The following is a 20,517-nucleotide window of genomic DNA, read 5'->3' on the forward strand; positions in this document are numbered from 1 at the left end:
CAGGAGGTTAAGCAGACATCTAAGGTCTATCAAAAAAGGCAGAGATATTATAGATCACTCAAACCCACAGAGGCACAAAGGCCCCTTTACACACCCAAATACCTCCGCTAAACCAATCACCCGGACACAGACCCTTTGTTTTGTTAAACCCATAGAGACAAAGCTCTCCATTACTCACCAGGGTTACGTTAACCAGGACAACTTACCTGGACCTTAGCCAATCACCTAGACGCTCATCCTGCATGTCCATTGGTCAAAGTTCATCTCAGGCTTTTGAGGTCAGGGGTTATCCCATGGCTTTGTCTCACTATAAACTTAATTAAAGCGTGTTAAGTCACGACCTGTTTCTAATGGGATTTGGAGGCATACTCTACTTTAGGGTTAGCTTGCTGCTACTAACTCCTATACGACATGCATACATGGGCATCACTCTCCTTAGTCAGTCCTTTTTACATACACACAGTTGGATTTCAACAGATGGACTGCAATGTTTTAAAGTTCAGTATAACAGATTAATAGGTTAGGGCCCCAGTGTGCAACAGCTCTGGAACTGAAATCCCTTTGCTCTTTGGGGTTCATAGGTTGCGCGTGGCTCAGTTGGTATAGCATGTCACTTGCAGCGTCAGGGTTGTGGGTTCGATTTCCATGGAGGACCAGTAGGGAAATGTATACACTCCCTACTCTGAAGGAGCTCTGGATAAGAGTTTCTGCTAAATGACATACATTTAAATAGGTTGTCCACATCCAGTGTTGTCTGTGTTGTGTGGTTAAATATGCCCTGCTTATACCTTTAACATGTATCTGGGTAGGAGCCAGTAACTGAAACGTTGCTGGATCAAATCCCTGAGCTGACAAGGTAAAACATTTGTCCTTCTACCCCTGAGCAAGGCAGTTAATCGACATCCACGCCATCGGCACAGTGGGTTAAGGCCCCCCCCCCCCCCCCCCCCCCCGCACCTCTCTGATTCAGAGGGGGTGTGTTAAATGCGGAAGATACATTTATATTGAAGATACAACTGAATGCCTTCAATATAAATGTACAACTGACTAGGTATCCCCCTTTTCCTTTCTGTTGTACAACTGACTAGGTATCCCCCTTTCCTTTCTGTTGTACAACTGACTAGGTATCCCCCTTTCCTTTCTGTTGTACAACTGACTAGGTATCCCCCTTTCCTTTCTGTTGTACAACTGACTAGGTATCCCCCTTTCCTTTCTGTTGTACAACTGACTAGGTATCCCCCTTTTCCTTTCTGTTGTACAACTGACTAGGTATCCCCCTTTCTGTTGTACAACTGACTAGGTATCCCCCTTTCTGTTGCACAACTGACTAGGTATCCCCCTTTCTGTTGTACCACTTGTATCACATTACAAATGACCTTTCATCTAAGTTACCTTAGATGAGTTGAACATGATGTGCCAAAATGCTAATATCGATACCATTGGATGTGATTTGTGCCGCAAATGCAACAAACTCATTGTTTCGATATTACCATTTTTCGTGCATCATGTTCAAGTGACTTTGTTGAGCTTCACAAAAATTTTTAGATACTTTTGTATGATATGAATATTATGTGCTAAAAATGCTAATATTGGTACCATGATTTTGTGGCGTTTGTAGTCCGTAGATAAACAGGTTACGTGGATTATACGCATCACGTCCATCACAGCCAGCTCTGGTCAGACAGACTAGGATTAGACTCCAAGGCAACCAAACAGACGTGTTTATCTTGAAGATTTAGACATTCAATCCATTGATTATTTCCATATTTTAAACTGTTTTATTTAGATGTTAGAATATGACAAACGGTAAAAAAATGAAAAGTTTTGTGCTGAAACCAAAGATGTTTATTATTCCAAGAGATTCCATCCTTCGGTTATCCAGCTTGAACACTGCAGTGCACAGTGCAATATCTCTTCATTTACTCTTTGGCCTTAACATGTGGAGCTGTTTACAGTCTCGAGGATCACTCTGGGGCCTTTTCTGAGGAGACCAGTATAACTCAGTCAGGAGTGTTGATGTTAGGGGAAGGGTCTAAGACTGCGTGCCAAATGACAACCCATTCCCTAATCAAAAGTAGTGCACTTTGTAGGGAATAGGGTTTCATCAGCAGTGTTGGTTAGGAGACTGTCTTTGGGACAGGAGAAGAGCTTAACTCAGGAGTGTTGATGTTAGGAGACTGTCTTTGGGACAGGGGAAGAGCTTAACTCAGGAGTGTTGATGTTAGGAGACTGTCTTTGGGACAGGGGCAGAGTCTAACTCAGGAGTGTTGATGTTAGGAGACTGTCTTTGGGACAGGGGAGGAGTCTAACTCAGGAGTGTTGATGTTAGGAGACTGTCTTTGGGACAGGGGAAGAGTCCTAACTCAGGAGTGTTGATGTTAGGAGACTGTCTTTGGGACAGGGGAAGAGTCTAACTCAGGAGTGTTGATGTTAGGAGACTGTCTTTGGGACAGGGGAAGAGTCTAACTCAGGAGTGTTGGTGTTAGAAGACTGTCTTTGGGACAGGGGAGGAGTCTAACTCAGGAGTGTTGATGTTAGGAGACTGTCTTTGGGACAGGGGAAGAGTCTAACTCAGGAGTGTTGGTGTTAGAAGACTGTCTTTGGGACAGGGGAAGAGTCCTAACTCAGGAGTGTTGGTGTTATATTAGGAGGTAGCGGGACAGGGGAAGAGCATTGTTTTGGTTACAGGAGAGAGGGAGAGAGATAGGGGTTGAAATAGGGAGAAGAACAGGGGAAAGGATGGGCTTTGAAAGATGGGCTTTGAAAAAGGGGGGAGGACAGAAGAGCGAGGGAGAGAGATGATCCACATGGTATCTGGAAGGAATCATGTCCACTGTCTGTCTGTCAGAGCATATCGTTTCGTCCAGGTCGTAAAAGTGGACAGAGTAACGGGCGCCATTATAATAATATACAGCAGACAACAACTGTCTCCATGCCAACTTGCTGTTTATAACGCATTACAGCAGTACAGTACATCCATCTCCATATTGTTTATCTACAGTTGGTGCTTATTGAACATGTGGCTTGTCTGATCTGTTTCCTCTACAGAGACCAGAAGAATCCAGTCCATACTCATGGTTTATGATGCATAGCACAGCCTGCCATTGCTCAACAACATTTGGGTTTAACCAAGGAGTGGACTCTCCAGGGAGATTTATCTTGTTATCTATTAGCTGTCTTTAAACAGTTTAAAGAAGAGGATGATTTTTCATCCTAAGCCATGGGATTTTAATCATATCTCTCGTCTCTCTCTCTCTTTCCTCTCTCCCTCCCTACCACCCATGGTGCAGTGCAGGGGAAAAGGTGACTAAGGGTCATTAAGTTTTTTTTGTTTCCAGACTCTATTGCTTTGGTTTTTGTCAGACCTCTTTTTTCCCTTTGCACAGAGTTTTTTTCTCCCATCGTCCTCCTTGGTTTGGCGACCAACAGTTTTATGTTTTTGTCTTAATGACTCCATGTCCTTGATGCTGTGTGAGTTTAATGGCTGATTTGATCTGATTAACTCTCTGATTGAAGTCAGCTTCTTTCGTGGGGCGGCAGAGTAGCCTAGTGGTTAGAGCGTTGGACTAGTAACCGGAAGGTTGCGAGTTCAAACCCCCGAGCTGACAAGGTACAAATCTGTCGTTCTGCCCCTGAACAGGCAGTTAACCCACTGTTCCCAGGCCGTCATTGAAAATAAGAATTTGTTCTTAACTGACTTGCCTGGTTAAATAAAGGTAAAATAAAATAAATAAATAAAAAAAGTATGCTGATGTCAGGTTTTGGTGTGCTTGTGTGGTATTTTTGGACTTTTTGTTTAGACTAGGTGATGCACTGTATAACTACACAACATGACCTCACACACACACACACACACACACACACACACACACACACACGCACTCCTCCCCCACAGCCTCAGCAGAGTAATATCCCCCTTTGACTCTGTATCAAACCAAAATATTTTGAATACTTTGATAATATTAAGTAATGATTTACGACTTCAATACCAAGCTACACTATTTATTGATTCCTTTGTCATTCTTCACAGGGCGTTTCATCACGGCAGACTCATCCTTCATCGACGGGAGGGAGAAGGCTGTCCTGGTGAGCCCAGTGTTAGAGCTGCTGGACTGGAGCTGTCTGAGGCTGGTGTACCAGATTACTGGAGACGGCTCCCTGCAGCTGCACCTCAGACCGGACGGAGACAACTTTGATTACACACTGTGGAGCGCAGACAAGCCCTCGGACAGCTGGCTCATCGCAAGCATTGACCTGAGAAACACCTCCAACGCGTACCAGGTACCCACGCACGCACGCACACACACGCACACACGCTTGCAGGTAAGCTTGCAGACTACACCCCAAAACACCCACCCTCTATATTTATATTATATTGCTGGGGTTCAGACTCTAAATTATATAACTGGGGTTCAGACTCTAAATTATATAACTGGGGTTCAGACTATATTCTAATGCTGAGGTTCATCCTCTATATTCTAATGCTGAGGTTCATCCTCTATATTCTAATGCTGAGGTTCATCCTCTATATTCTAATGCTGAGGTTCATCCTCTATATTCCAATGCTGAGGTTCATCCTCTATATTCTAATGCTGAGGTTCATCCTCTATATTCTAATGCTGAGGTTCATCCTCTATATTCTAATGCTGAGGTTCATCCTCTATATTCTAATGCTGAGGTTCATCCTCTATATTCTAATGCTGAGGTTCAGCCTCTATATTCTAAAGCTGAGGTTCACACTCTCTATTCTATAACTGGGGTTCATCGTCTATATTCTATATCTGAGGTTCAGACTCTAGATTCTATAACTGGGGTTCAGCCTCTATATTCCAATGCTGAGGTTCATCCTCTATATTCTAATGCTGAGGTTCATCCTCTATATTCTAATGCTGAGGTTCATCCTCTATATTCTAATGCTGAGGTTCATCCTCTATATTCTAATGCTGAGGTTCATCCTCTATATTCTAATGCTGAGGTTCACACTCTCTATTCTATAACTGGGGTTCATCGTCTATATTCTATATCTGGGGTTCAGACTCTAGATTCTATAACTGGGGTTCAGCCTCTATATTCTATAACTGGGGTAGAGCCTCTATAACCTATAACTGGATATATCCCACACCTGTCCTCATCCCACACCTGTCTCCACTCCCCATCCCACACCTGTCTCCACTCCCCATCCCACACCTGTCTCCACTCCCCATCCCACACCTGTCTCCACTCCCCATCCCACACCTGTCTCCACTCCCCATCCCACACCTGTCTCCACTCCCCATCCCACACCTGTCTCCACTCCCCATCCCTCACCTGTCTCCACTCCCCATCCCTCACCTGTCTCCACTCCCCATCCCTCACCTGTCTCCACTCCCCATCCCACACCTGTCTCCACTCCCCATCCCACACCTGTCTCCACTCCCCATCCCACACCTGTCCCCATCCCTCACCTGTCTCCACTCCCCATCCCTCACCTGTCTCCACTCCCAATCCCACACCTGTCTCCACTCCCCATCCCACACCTGTCCCCATCCCACACCTGTCTCCACTCCCCATCCCTCACCTGTCTCCACTCCCCATCCCACACCTGTCCCCATCCCATACCTGTCCCCACTCCCCATCCCACACCTGTCTCCACTCCCCAACCCATACCTGTCTCCACTCCCCATCCCACACCTGTCTCCACTCCCCATCCCACACCTGTCTCCACTCCCCATCCCACACCTGTCTCCACTCCCCATCCCACACCTGTCTCCACTCCCCATCCCACACCTGTCTCCACTCCCCATCCCACACCTGTCTCCACTCCCCATCCCTCACCTGTCTCCACTCCCCATCCCTCACCTGTCTCCACTCCCCATCCCTCACCTGTCTCCACTCCCCATCCCTCACCTGTCTCCACTCCCCATCCCTCACCTGTCTCCACTCCCCATCCCTCACCTGTCTCCACTCCCCATCCCTCACCTGTCTCCACTCCCCATCCCTCACGTGTCTCCACTCCCCATCCCACACCTGTCTCCACTCACCATCCCACACCTGTCTCCACTCCCCATCCCTCACTTGTCTCCACTCCCCATCCCTCACCTGTCTCCACTCCCCATCCCTCACCTGTCTCCACTCCCCATCCCTCACCTGTCTCCACTCCCCATCCCTCACCTGTCTCCACTCCCCATCCCACACCTGTCTCCACTCACCATCCCACACCTGTCTCCACTCACCATCCCACACCTGTCCCCACTCCCCATCCCTCACTTGTCTCCACTCCCCATTCCTCACCTGTCTCCACTCCCCATCCCACAGGGGGATATGTAGGAGGGGACATCATCTGTTAGGGTTTTATTGCTTTTAGAATGGAGATGGAGACGTTTTACTGAACTAAACTTCATAACTGTGTCTGATATAATGGCTTATTTGTTTTTGTTCTCTTCCTCCACCATTTCCCCTCCCCCTTTATCTCGTTCTCTTTCTATCTATATCTCTCTGTTTGTCCTAGCTTTTGCTGGAGGGTCGACCCAGTGAGGAAGCAGGCAACAGTGTGGCGATCTTCGAAATTCACATCGTGTCTGGCTACTGCATAGGTCAGTTCCCAGGGCAGGAGAATGTTAAGACAACTGTTAAGCCTCACAACAGTCCTCAGGGTAGGAGAACGTTAAGACAACTGTTAAGCCTCACAACAGTCCTCAGGGTAGGAGAATGCTAAGACAACTGTTAAGCCTCACAACAGTCCTCAGGGTAGGAGAACGTTAAGACAACTGTTAAGCCACACAACAGTTCTCAGGGTAGGAGGAAGTTAAGACAACTGTTAAGCCTCACAACAGTCCTCAGGGTAGGAGAATGTTAAGACAACTGTTAAGCCACACAACAGTTCTCAGGGTAGGAGAATGTTAAGACAACTGTTAAGCCACACAACGTGGGGTTGATGCCTGTTTATGTTTAGAAAACATAATATTGAAGTAAAAAATATGCCTTATACGTGGCATGTGCAGATTTCATGACTTTTATACCAAGAGATATAACGGTTGTTGTTGTTGTTGTCAGAGTGTAACTTTGAGGAGCACCACCTGTGTGGCTACAGTAACCACTGGAACCCTAATGTCAACTGGTATGTTGGAGGGAGTTTAGCCAGAGACCCCCAGTCCAACCTGCCTGATGACCACACCATCAACAACCAGAGAGGTACACACACACACACACACACACACAACCAGAGAGGTACACACACACAACCAGAGAGGTACACACACACACACACACACACACAACCAGAGAGGTACACACACACACACACACACACACCATGAACAGCCAGAGAGGTACACACACACACAACCAGAGAGGTACACACACACACACACACACACACCATGAGCAACCAGAGAGATACACACACACACACAAAGATCACCCCAGGGGCCTGACCTGAGTGTGTTCTGTTCATTGGTGTATGTTTACTAGTTTTTGTTCTATACAATACGATAACCCAATATTGCTGTCATGTTTCTACACCTCATCTCTCTCACCTCTCTCATCTCTCTCCAGGTCACTACATGTATGTGGACTCAGTCTATGCCAAGCGGTTCCAGGAAGTGGCCAAGCTGACGTCTCCCATGACGACCACACCGGTGTCAGGCTGCCTGTCGTTCTACTACCAGCGGGACCAGGAGAGAGGGAACATCTTCTCAGTGTTCACTAGAGACACGCTGGGACACTACGAGGAGATCTGGAGGCCTGAGGTGTATGCTACAACTTCCTGGAGGCTGGTCAACGTGGATATTAAGGCCCCACACCCCCTGGAGGTCAGTACAGGTAGTACACCACACCTGCTTGACAAACAAACACATGCCTGGAGGTCAGTACTGGCCCTACACAACTTAGAGTTCAAGGGTCAGAGTGCAAGGACAGACAGACAGACACAAGCACGCAGGCAGACACACACACACACTAGAGATCTTTGGTCTGTGCAGTATTCTTCCCTGTGTATTCTCTGGACAGATATAAATAGCCAGAAGGGAAGTTAAAGGCAGAAGGCTGTTATTAATTACTGTTGTCATAGAGCCAGAGACTGAGTGAGTTCTTTCAAGGGTAGAACACCAGAAAGAAGATCCAGGGAAGAGTTTTTATGACTCTTCCCCTCCTCCACCCAATCCTCCTTCTTCTCCTCCTCCCAGTCCTCCCCCTTCTCCTCCTCCCAGTCCTCCTTCTTCTCCTCCTCCCAATCCTCCTTCTTCTCCTCCTCCAAGTCCTCCCCCTTCTCCTCCTCTTCTTCTCCTCTCCTCCACCTCCTAGTCCTCCCCCTTCTCCTCCTCTTCTTCTCCTCTCCTCCACCTCCCAGTCCTCCCCCTTCTCCTCCTCTTCTTCTCCTCTCCTCCACCTCCTAGTCCTCCCCCTTCTCCTCCTCTTCTTCTCCTCTCCTCCACCTCCTAGTCCTCCCCCTTCTCCTCCTCTTCTTCTCCTCTCCTCCACTTCCTAGTCCTCCCCCTTCTCCTCCTCACAGTCCTCCCGCTTCTCCTCCTCTGCTCCTCCTCTCTTCCTCCTCCCCCTTCTCCTCTTTCTCCTCTCCTCCTAGTCCTCCCTCTCCTCTCCTCCTCCTCCTCTCTTCCTCCTCCCCCTTCTCCTCTTTCTCCTCTTTCTCCTCTCCTCCTAGTCCTCCCGCTCTTCTGCTCATCCTCTCTTCCTTCTCCTCTTTCTCCTCTCCTCCTAATCCTTCCTCTCCTCTGCTCCTCCTCTCTTCCTTCTCCTCTTTCTCCTCTCCTCCTAGTCCTCCCTCTCCTCTCCTCCTCCTCCTCTCTTCCTCCTCCCCCTTCTCAACCACATTTCACACAGACAGCCCTCCCCCTTCTCCTCCTCTCCTCCTCCTCCTCCTCCTCTCTTCCTCCTCCCCCTTCTCCTCCTCCTCCTCTCGTCCTCCTCCCCCTTCTCAACCACATTTCACACAGACAGCCCTCCCCCTTCTCCTCCTCTCCTCCTCCTCCTCCTCCTCCTCTCTTCCTCCTCCCCCTTCTCCTCCTCCTCCTCTCGTCCTCCTCCCCCTTCTCAACCACATTTCACACAGACAGCCCTCCCCCTTCTCCTCCTCTCTTCCTCCTCCCCCTTCTCCTCCTCTCCTCCTCCTCTCTTCCTCCTCCCCCTTCTCAACCACATTTCACACAGACAGCCTTCCCCCTTCTCCTCCTCTCTTCCTCCTCCCCTTCTCAACCACATTTCACACAGACAGCCCTCCCCCTTCACCTCCTCTTCTATGAATCTCTTGTTGGAAGAGAATAGATTGAAAAGACAGGAAATGTTTGGTCTCAATCTCTGTTGCTGCTGTAATGTTATAATGTAACTTATAGCAGACTGGTGACTTCCTGTCACATTCTGTTGTGAAGTGTACAGGCATTCCGAAAGTATTCAGACCCCTTGACCTTTTCCATATCAATCTACACACAATACCCAACAACGTAAAAGCAAAAACAGGTTTTTAGAAAATGTATGTAAATGTAGAAAAATATATATATATTACATTTACATAGACCCTTAACTCAGTACTTTGTTGAAGCACCTTAGCAGCGATTACAGCATCAAAGCTTCTTGAGTTTGATGCTACAAGCTTGGCACAACTGTATTTGGGGAGTTGAGATCCTCTCAAGCTCTGTCAGGTTGGATAGGGAGCGTCGCTGCACAGCTATTTTCAGGTCTCTCCAGAGATGTTTGATCGGGTTCAAATCAAGGCTCTGGCTGGGCCACTCAAGGACATTCAGAGACTTGTCCCGAAGCCACTCCTGCTTTGTCTTGGCTGTGTGCTTAGGATCGTTGTTGTGTTGGAAGGTCAAGATGGCGCCGGAGGGGAGGGCTACCGTCTTATTGGTTCTTATCAAACATGCTATTTTGTTTGTTTTTTCACATTGTTCGTAACTTGTTTTGTACATAATGTTGCTGCTACCGTCTCTTATGACCGAAAAGAGCTTCTGGACATCAGAACTGTAATTACTCACCTCAGATTAGAAGAACAGTTTTTCTTCAATGAGTCGGAGAGGAGGGATATACTACAGACACCCGACCAGGCCCAGATCCCCGTCATTCGCTGGAGAAGGAAATTGAGATTTTGCGGAAAAAGATCAAGGTGCCTTGTGAGGATCAGGGGACGAGTGGCTAATCTGCATTTGCCTTCCGTAGTGCTAGCTGATGTTCAATTTCTGGGAAATAAATGGGATAAACTGAAAGCACGTGCAGGTATATCCTAAAAACGGGACATTAAACACAGTAATATCTTATGTTTCACCTAGTCGTGGCTGAACGACGACATTAAGAACATACAGCTGGCAGGTTATACACTCTATCGGCAGGATAGAACAGCAGCCTCTGGTAAGACACGGGGCAGGGGCCTATGCATATACAGTTGAAGTTGGAAGTTTACATACACCTTAGCCAAATACATTTAAACTCAGTTTTTCACAATTCCTGACATTTAATCCTAGTAAACATTCCCTGTCTTAGGTCAGTTAGTATCACGAATGTGATTTAAGAATGTGAAATATCAGAATAATAGTAGAGAGAATTATTTATTTCAGCTTTTATTTCTTTCATCACATTCCCAGTGGGTCAGAAGTTTACATACTCTCAAATAGTAATTGGTAGCATTGCCTTTAAATTGTTTAACTTGGGTCAACATTTTGGGTCGCCTTCCACAAGCTTCCCACAATAAGTTGGGTGAATTTTGGCCCATTCCTCCTGACAGAGCTGGTGTAACTGAGTCAGGATTGTAGGCCTCCTTGCTCGCACACACTTTTTCAGTTCTGTCCACAAATTTTCTATGGGATTGAGGTCAGGGCTTTGTGATGGCCACTCCAATACCTTGACTTTGTTGTCCTTAAGCCATTTTGACACAACTTTGGAAGTATGCTTGAGGTCATTGTCTATTTGGAAGACCCATTTGCGACCCAGCTTTAACTGATGTCTTGAGATGTTGCTTCAATATAGCCACATTTATTTTCTCATGATGCCATCTATTTTGTGAAGTGCACCTGTCCCTCCTGCAGCAAAGCACCCCCACAACATGATGTTGCCACCCCTGTGCTTCACGGATGGGATGGTGTTCTTCGGCATGCAAGCCTCCCCCTTTTTCCTCCAAACATAATGGTCATTATGGCCAAACAGTTATATTTTTGTTTCATCAGACCAGAGGACATTTGTCCAAAAATACGATCTTTGTCCCCATGTGCAGTTGCAAACTGTAGTCTGTCTTTTTTATGGCGGTTTTGGAGCAGTGGCTTCTTTCTTGCTGAGCGGCCTTTCAGGTTATGTCGATATAGGACTCGTTTTACTGTGGATATAGATACTTTTGTACCTGTTTACTCCAGCATCTTCACAAGGTAATTTGCTGTTGTTCTGGGATTGATTTGCACTTTTCACACCAAAGTACGTTCATCTCTAGGAAACAGAACGCATCTCCTTCCTGAGCGGTATGATGTCTGTGTGGTCCCATGGGGTTTATACTTGCATACTATTGTTTGTACAGATGAACGTGGTACCTTCAGGCGTTTGGCAATTGCTCCCAAGGATGAACCAGAGTTGTGGAGGTTTTTTTCTGAGGTCTTGGCTGATTTCTTTAGATTTTCCCATGATGTCAACCACAGAGGCACTGAGTTTGAAGGTAATCCTTGAAATACATCCACAGGTACACCTCCAATTGACTCAAATGATCTCTATTAACCTGTCAGAAGCTTCTAAAGCCATGACATCGTTTTCTAGAATTTTCCAAGCTGTTTAAAGGCAGTCAACTTAGTGTATGTAAATTTCTGACTCACTGGAATTGTGATACAATGAGTTATAAGTGAAATAATCTGTCTGTAAACAATTGTTTGAAAAATGACTTATGTCAAGCACAAAGTAGATGTCCTAACTGACTTGCCAAAACTATAGTTTGTTCACAATAAATTTGTGGATTGGTTGAAAAACGAGTTTTAATGACTCCAACCTAAGTGTATGTAAACTTCCGACTTCAACTATATGTAAACAACAGCTGGTGCACGGTTTCTAAGGAAGTCTCAGTGTTTTGCTCCCCAGAGTACCTCATGATAAGCTGTAGACCACACTATCTACCTAGAGAGTTTTCATTTGTATTTTTTGTAGGTGTCTACATACCACCACAGACCGATGCTGGCACTAAAACCGCACTCAATGAGCTGTATACAGGAAATTGTTCATCCAGAGGCAGCACTCCTAGTGGTCGGGGAATTTAATGCAGGGAAACTAAAATCAGTTTTATCTCATTTCTATCAGCATGTTAAATGTGCAACCAGAGGGAAAAAAATTCTAGCCCACCATTACTCCACACACAGAGACACGTACAAAGCTCTCTCACTCGCCTTCCATTTGTCAAATCTGACCATAATTCTATCCTCTTGATTCCTGCTTACAAGCAAAAATTAAAGCAGTATTCACCAATGACACGGTCTATAAAAAAGTGCACAAATGAAGCAGATGCTAAACTACATGAGCGTTTGCAGCGCCAGCTGTGCCATCAGAGTCCCTGGGTTCGCGCCCAGGCTCTGTCGTAACCGGCCGCGACCGGGAGGTCCGTGGGGCGACGCACAATTGGCCTAGCGTCGCCCGGGTTAGGGAGGGCTTGGTCGGTAGGGGTGTCCTTGTCTCATCGCGCACCAGCGACTCCTTTGTCGGGCTAGGCGCAGTGTGCGCTAACCAAGGTGGCTAGGTGCACGGTGTTTCCTCCGGCGCATTGGTGCGGCTGGCTTCCGGGTTGGATGCGTGCTGTGTTAAGAAGCAGTGTGGCTTGGTTGGGTTGTGTATCGGAGGACGCATGACTTTCAACCTTCGTCTCTCCCGAGCCCGTACGGGAGTTGTAGCGATGAGACAAGATAGTAGCTACTACAACAATTGGATACCACGAAATTGGGGAGAAAAAGGGGTAAAATTCAAAAAAAAAACTACATGAGTGTTTAGCTAGCACGGACTGGAATATGTTCCGGGATTCTTCCGATGGCATTGCAGAGTACACCACATCAGTCACTGGCTTCATCAATAAGTGCATCGAGGAAGTCGTCCCCACAGTAACTGTACGTACCTACCCCAAACAGAAGCCATGGATTACAGGCAACATTCGGGGAACTAAACTAAAGGGTAGAGCTGCCGCTTTCAAGGAGCGGGACTCTAACCCGGTAGCTTATAAGAAATCTCGCTATACCCTCCGACGAACCATCAAATAGGCAAAGCGTCAATACAGGACTAAGATCGATTTGTACTACACCGGCACCGACGCTCGTCGAATGTGGCAGGGCTTGCAAACCATTACAGACTACAAAGGGAAACACAGCCACGAGCTAAGCACAGCCGCGAGCTGCCCAGTGACACAAGCCTACCAGACGAGCTAAATAACTTCTATGCTCGCTTCGAGGCAAGTAACACTGAAACATGCATGAGAGCATCAGCTGTTCCGGACGACTGTGTGATCACGCTCGCCGCAGTCGATGTGAGTAAGACCTTTAAACAGGTCAACATTCACAAGGCCGCAGGGCCAGACGGATAACCAGGACGTGTACTCCGAGCATCTGCTGACAAACTAGCAAGTATCTTCACTGACATTTTCAACATGTCCCTGTCTGAGTCTGTAATACCAACATGTTTCAAGCAGACCCCCATAGTCCCTGTGCCCAAGAACACTAAGGTAACCTTCTGTAATTTCTTTACTATCATTAACTGAAGACTTATAGTTTTTATCAAAGATTCTCTGTAATTAGACTCCTCCCACACAGAAGAGTGTTTTAACACACACACACAGACACACACACATTTTACTATCCTTGTGGGGACCTAAAGTTGATTTCCATTCAAAATCCTATTTTCTCTCACCCTAAATCTAACTCTAACCCTTAAACCTTAACCGTAATTCTAAACCTAACCCTAAACCTAACCCCTAAGCCTAAAATATCAATTTTCCTTGTGGGGACAAAATCCAATTGTTTTACTATCTTTGTGAGGATCCAACCATTTCCTTCACAGCTCTACACCAGCCAGCTCTACACCAACATAACATAATAATAACATCAACTGTTGATGAGCGAACTGTTGATGAGCTAACTGTTGATGAGCGAACTGTTGATGAGCGAACTGTTGATGAGCGAACTGTTGATGAGCGAACTGTTGATGAGCGAACTGTTGATGAGCGAACTGTTGATGAGCTATTTATTGCGCTAACTGTTGAGCTAACTATTGAGTTTACACTGTATGGTTATCTTCTGATCATCTATTGGTATCTTGGCTATATCTTGGTTTTGTCTGTGTTTTCCAGGTGGTTTATGAAGTAGCCTTTAACAGTGCCCGTGGAGGATACGTGGCCATTGATGACATCTCCTTCTCTCCAGAGTTCTGCCACACAGAGACCGGTGAGAGGGTACAGTATTACTATGATCAACACAGTTGGGGCGGAGAATCCTAGATAATCTCCACTGAGCATGCTTTTTAGTCCAGGACTACAGGCTTAATCTGTGTCTGGGAAACTGGCCCAGTGTGTTTCAGCAACAGTAGCTACTAGCTACATTACACCATCACCACAGAGCCCCGGAGTACCACATAGTCCCTACTCTACCGTCCAACCCATTCTCATTTTCCTCAAGTGTTCCAGACAACATGATTCATCAAAAGAGGTGGGAGAGAAGGGTGTGTGCCCTTTGAAGAAAAGGATTGGAATTGATTAGATTATGATTGGAACATTAACCGCGGATGTAAAGATGATCCTTCTTTTGATTCCACTATCCTCTGAAGTTGAACTAGTCTCTCTCTCTCTCTCTCTCTTCTCTTTCTGTATCTTTCTCGCTCTCCTTCTCTCTGTCCCCCAGTCTAAATTCCAGAGAGAACCTCTCAGTAGCCAGTGTTCTCTCACCCTCAGCAACATGTGTTGTCAGTCAGCCCTGTACTTAGGATACAGCATGGTACAAGTATTTTAAACACATTTCTGATATTATAACCACATCAATACATACAATCTATAGCTTGTTTGTAATGTATGGACACGTTTTTTATTAAGTATCCTGCTGTGTCCTGAAAAATACCTTGCAGCAGAAACTTTGACAATTAAAAGTTTCCATGTTGTCCCTTTTTTGTATTTCTAAAGCTCCCTAAGGGGTAGTATTGTTTCTAAAGATCCCTAAGGTATCGTTTCTAAAGCCCCCTAAGGTATAGTATCATTTTCTAAAGCTCCCTAAGGTATCGTTTCTAAAGCTCCCTAAGGTATAGTATAATTTTCTAAAGCTCCCTAAGGTATCGTTTCTAAAGCTCCCTAAGGTGTAGTATCATTTTTGAATGCTCCCTAAGGTGTAGTATCATTTTCTAAAGCTCCCTAAGGTATAGTATCATTTTCTAAAGCTCCCTAAGGTGTAGTATCATTTTCTAAAGCTCCCTAAGGTGTAGTATCATTTTCTAAAGCTCCCTAAGGTGTAGTATCATTTTCTAAAGCTCCCTAAGGTGTAGTATAATTGTCTGAAGCTCCCTAAAGTGTAGTATAATTTTCCAAAGCTCCCTAAGGTATCGTTTCTAAAGCTCCCTAAGGTATCGTTCTAAAGCTCCCTAAGGTATCGTTCTAAAGCTCCCTACGGTGTAGTATCATTTTCTAAAGCTCCCCAAGGCGTATTATAATTTTCTAAAGCTCCCTAAGGTATCGTTTCTAAAGCTCCCTAAGGTACAGTTGAAGTCGGAAGCTTACATACACTTAGGTTGGAGTCATTAAAACTAATTTTTCAACCACTCCACAAAACTATAGTTTTGGCAAGTTAGTTAGGACATCTACTTTGCATGACACAAGTAATTGTCTGTTTACAGACAGATTATTTCACTTATAATTCATCGTATCACAATTCCAGTGGGTCAGAAGTTTACATACACTAAGTTCACTGTGTCTTTAAACAGCTTGGAAAATGCCAGAAAATTATGCCATGGCTTTAGAAGCTTCTGACAGGCCAATTGACATCATTTGAGTCAACTGGAGGTGTACCTGTAGATGTATTTCAAGGACTACCTTCTAACTCAGTGCATCTGCTTGACATCATGGGAAAATCAAAAGAAATCAGCCAAGACCTCAGACAAAAAATTGTAGACCTCCACAAGTCTGGTTCATCCTTGGGAGCAATTTCCAAACTCCTGAAGGTACCACGTTCATCTGTACAAACAATAGTACGCAAGTATAAACACCATGGAACCACGTTGCCACCATACTGCTCAGGAAGGAGACACGTTCTGCCTCCTAGAGATTAACGTACTTTGGTGCGAAAAGGGAAAATCAATCCAAGAACAATAGCAAAGGACCTTGTGAAGATACTGGAGGAAACAGGTACAAAAGTATCTATATCCACAGTAAAAACGAGTCCTATATCGACATAACCTGAAAGACCACTCAGCAAGGAAGAAGCCACTGCTCCAAAACCGCCATAATAAAGCCAGACTACAGTTTGCAACTGCACATGGGGACAAAGATCATACTTTTTGGAGAAATGTCCTCTGGACTGATGAAACAAAAATAACTGTTTGGCCATAATGACCATTATTATCTGTGGAGGAAAAAGGGGGAGGTTTGCAAGCTGAAGAACACCATCCCAACCGTGAGGCACGGGGGTGACAGCATCATGTTGTGGGGGTGCTTTGCTGCAGGAGGGACTGGTGCACTTCACAAAATACATGGCATCATGAGGGAGGAAAATTACGTGGCTATATTGAAGCAACATCTCAAGACATCAGTCAGGAAGTTAAAGCTTGGTCGCAAATGGGTCTTCCAAATGGACAATGACCCCAAGCATACTTCCAAAGTTGTGGCAAAAAGGCTTAAAGTCAATAAAGTCAAGGTATTGGACTGGCCATCACAAAGCCCTAACCTCAGTCCAATAGAAAATTTGTGGGTAGAACTGAAAATGCGTGTGCGAGCAAGGAGGCCTACAAACCTAATTCAGTTACACCAGCTCTGTCAGAAGGAATGGGCCAAAGCTTGTGGAAGGCTACCCGAAACGTTTGACCCAAGTGAAACAATTTAAAGGCAATGCTACCAAATACTAATTGAGTGAATGTAAACTTCTGACCCACTGGTAATGTGATGAAAGAAATAAAAGCTGGAATAAATTATTCTCTCTACTATTATTCTGACATTTCACATTCTTTGTCATGATCGTCGTATTGAGTAGACCAAAGCGCAGCGTGGTGTGAATGTATGATTTAATGAAAAGACGGAAAAAACACAAAGTACACTAAAACTAACTAACTAACTAACTAACTAACTGTGACTGCTAAAGAAACACTGTGCTAACAAGCAACCTAACATAGACAATAACCCACCAACCACAATATAAAACAGGCTACCTAAATATGGTTCCCAATCAGAGACAACGACAAACACCTGCCACTGATTGAGAACCATATCAGGCCAAAACACAGAAATAGACAAACTAGACATACAACAGAATGCCCACTCATATCACACCCTGACCAAACAAAACATAGAAACAAACAACGCAAATAATGGTCAGAGTGTGACATTCTTAAAATAAAGTGGTGATCATAACTTACCTAAGACAGGGAATTTTTTGATATGATTATATGTCAGGAATTGTGAAAAACTGTTTTTAAATGTATTTGGCTAAGGTGTATGTAAACTTCCTACTTCAACTGTATATTATCATTTTCCAAAGCTCCCTAAGGTATCGTTTCTAAAGCTCCCTAAGGTATCGTTTCTAAAGCTCCCTAAGGTATCGTTTCTAAAGCTCCCTAAGGTATCGTTTCTAAAGCTCCCTAAGGTATCGTTTCTAAAGCTCCCTAAGGTATTGTTTCTAAAGCTCCCTAAGGTATCGTTTCTAAAGCTTCCTAAGGTATAGTTTCTAAAGCTTCCTAAGGTGTAGTATCATTTTCTAAAGCTCCCTAAGGTATCGTTTCTAAAGCTCCCTAAGGTATCGTTTCTAAAGCTCCCTAAGGTATTGTTTCTAAAGCTCCCTAAGGTGTAGTATCATTTTCTAAAGCTCCCCAAGGTGTAGTATCATTTTCTAAAGCTCCCTAAGGTATCGTTTCTAAAGCTCCCTAAGGTCTAGTATCATTTTCCATAGCTCCCTATGGTATAGTTTCTAAAGCTCCCTAAGGTGTAGTATCATTTTCCAGAGCTCCCTATGGTATCGTTTCTAAAGCTCCCTAAGGTGTAGTATCATTTTCCAAAGCTCCCTAAGGTATCGTTTCTAAAGCTCCCTAAGGTGTAGTATCATCTTCCAAAGCTCCCTAAGGTATCGTTTCTAAAGCTCCCTAAGGTGTAGTATCATTTTCCAAAGCTCCCTAAGGTATCGTTTCTAAAGCTCCCTAAGGTGTAGTATCATTTTCTAAAGCTCCCTAAGGTGTAGTATCATTTTCTAAAGCTCCCTAAGGTATCGTTTCTAAAGCTCCCTAAGGTATCGTTTCTAAAGCTCCCTAAGGTGTAGTATCATTTTCCAAAGCTCCCTAAGGTGTAGTATCATTTTCTAAAGCTCCCTACGGTGTAGTATCATTTTCTAAAGCTCCCTAAGGTGTAGTATCATTTTCCAAAGCTTCCTAAGGTATAGTATCATTTTCTAAAGCTCCCTAAGGTATCGTTTCTAAAGCTCCCTAAGGTATCGTTTCTAAAGCTCCCTAAGGTGTAGTATCATTTTCTAAAGTGACCGTAGCTGGCAACATTTATTCAATGGCCTGTTTTTGTCCTTGGTCTACATCATTTGGAATGCTTCAAACTCATGGAATTAAGTGGTACCATTGTTCACTTCTACCCTCATAGAATGACCACAGTGTGATAGCTGCTTGCTTTGTTTCAGAGCCTGTGGTTGACCCGTCCATAGCTAACTGTGACTTTGAGGAGGGTCTGTGTCAGTACTACCAGGAAAGAGTGGAGAGCAAGGTGTGGAACAGAGTATCAGTGAAGCCCAACGCCTACAGAATAGGAGACCACACCACAGGGACTGGTGAGTTACACAACTCTTATGGACGCGTCCCAAATTACACCCTATTCCCCATTATAGTAGACTACTTTTAACCAGTGTCCATAGGGCCTTGGCCAAAAGTTGTGCACTCTATAGGGAATAGGTTGCTATTTGGGATGCACCCGATAACGCCTAACATAAAGCCTGTAAGACTTGTCACAAGCATTTATGAGCCCTTTATGTTTTATCGTAGGGCTGAATCCTAACATCCACTGAAGTCGTATTTGAACTTAGGTTTCCCATTAACGTCGATACATAACTAAGTGAAAAATGTACTTGGAAGTTGTGTTTCGCCCCATAATGATTGTGACTAAATAACAGGTATTTAGAGTCAGTTGGAAATCAAATCTAATTTATTCATCGCATACGCTGAATACATGAAATGCTTACAAACGAGACTGACTGAGTTATTAACAAGTAAGAAATTAGCAAATAAAAAAATAAAATAGTAACACAATAAAATAACAATAAGGAGGCTATATACAAGGAGTAGCAGTACCGGGTGATTGTGTAGGGTGATTGTGTAGGGTGATTGTGTAGGGTGATTGTGTAGGGTGATTGTGTAGGGTCATTGTGTAGGGTGATTGTGTAGGGTGATTGTGTAGGGTGATTGTGTAGGGTCATTGTGTAGGGTGATTGTGTAGGGTCATTGTGTAGGGTGATTGTGTAGGGTCATTGTGTAGGGTGATTGTGTAGGGTGATTGTGTAGGGTCATTGTGTAGGGTGATTGTGTAGGGTGATTGTGTAGGGTGATTGTGTAGGGTGATTGTGTAGGGTGATTGTGTAGGGTCATTGTGTAGGGTGATTGTGTAGGGTGATTGTGTAGGGTGATTGTGTAGGGTCATTGTGTAGGGTGATTGTGTAGGGTCATTGTGTAGGGTCATTGTGTAGGGTGATTGTGTAGGGTGATTGTGTAGGGTGATTGTGTAGGGTGATTGTGTAGGGTGATTGTGTAGGGTGATTGTGTAGGGTCATTGTGTAGGGTGATTGTGTAGGGTGATTGTGTAGGGTGATTGTGTAGGGTCATTGTGTAGGGTCATTGTGTAGGGTGATTGTGTAGGGTCATTGTGTAGGGTCATTGTGTAGGGTGATTGTGTAGGGTGATTGTGTAGGGTCATTGTGTAGGGTGATTGTGTAGGGTGATTGTGTAGGGTGATTGTGTAGGGTGATTGTGTAGGGTGATTGTGTAGGGTGATTGTGTAGGGTGATTGTGTAGGGTGATTGTGTAGGGTCATTGTGTAGGGTGATTGTGTAGGGTGATTGTGTAGGGTGATTGTGTAGGGTCATTGTGTAGGGTGATTGTGTAGGGTGATTGTGTAGGGTGATTGTGTAGGGTCATTGTGTAGGGTCATTGTGTAGGGTGATTGTGTAGGGTGACTGTGTAGGGTCATTGTGTAGGGTGATTGTGTAGGGTGATTGTGTAGGGTGATTGTGTAGGGTCATTGTGTAGGGTGATTGTGTAGGGTTATGAGGTAGTTGAGGTAATATGAACATGTAAGTAGAGGTTAAAGTGATGTCCTGTATAGAGAGACGTAACATATCAAATCCTAAATCT

General features: G+C 44.9%; 1 protein-coding gene across 1 annotated transcript in view; it reads left to right on the forward strand.

The window, feature by feature from the left end:
- The window catches only part of LOC139389398 (MAM domain containing 2a), a 36,739-nt gene that overhangs the window by 9,400 nt on the left and 6,822 nt on the right, over positions 1-20,517 (forward strand). Inside the window, exons 3-8 of the mRNA XM_071136124.1 lie at positions 4,031-4,281; positions 6,488-6,572; positions 7,033-7,170; positions 7,534-7,790; positions 14,282-14,375; positions 18,798-18,944. Of these exons, the coding sequence (XP_070992225.1) occupies positions 4,031-4,281; positions 6,488-6,572; positions 7,033-7,170; positions 7,534-7,790; positions 14,282-14,375; positions 18,798-18,944 (972 nt within the window). The remainder of the gene's footprint in view (positions 1-4,030; positions 4,282-6,487; positions 6,573-7,032; positions 7,171-7,533; positions 7,791-14,281; positions 14,376-18,797; positions 18,945-20,517) is intronic.

The sequence above is a fragment of the Oncorhynchus clarkii genome, chromosome 30, assembly GCF_045791955.1.
Source record: "Oncorhynchus clarkii lewisi isolate Uvic-CL-2024 chromosome 30, UVic_Ocla_1.0, whole genome shotgun sequence".
Classification (NCBI taxonomy): Eukaryota; Metazoa; Chordata; class Actinopteri; order Salmoniformes; family Salmonidae; genus Oncorhynchus; species Oncorhynchus clarkii.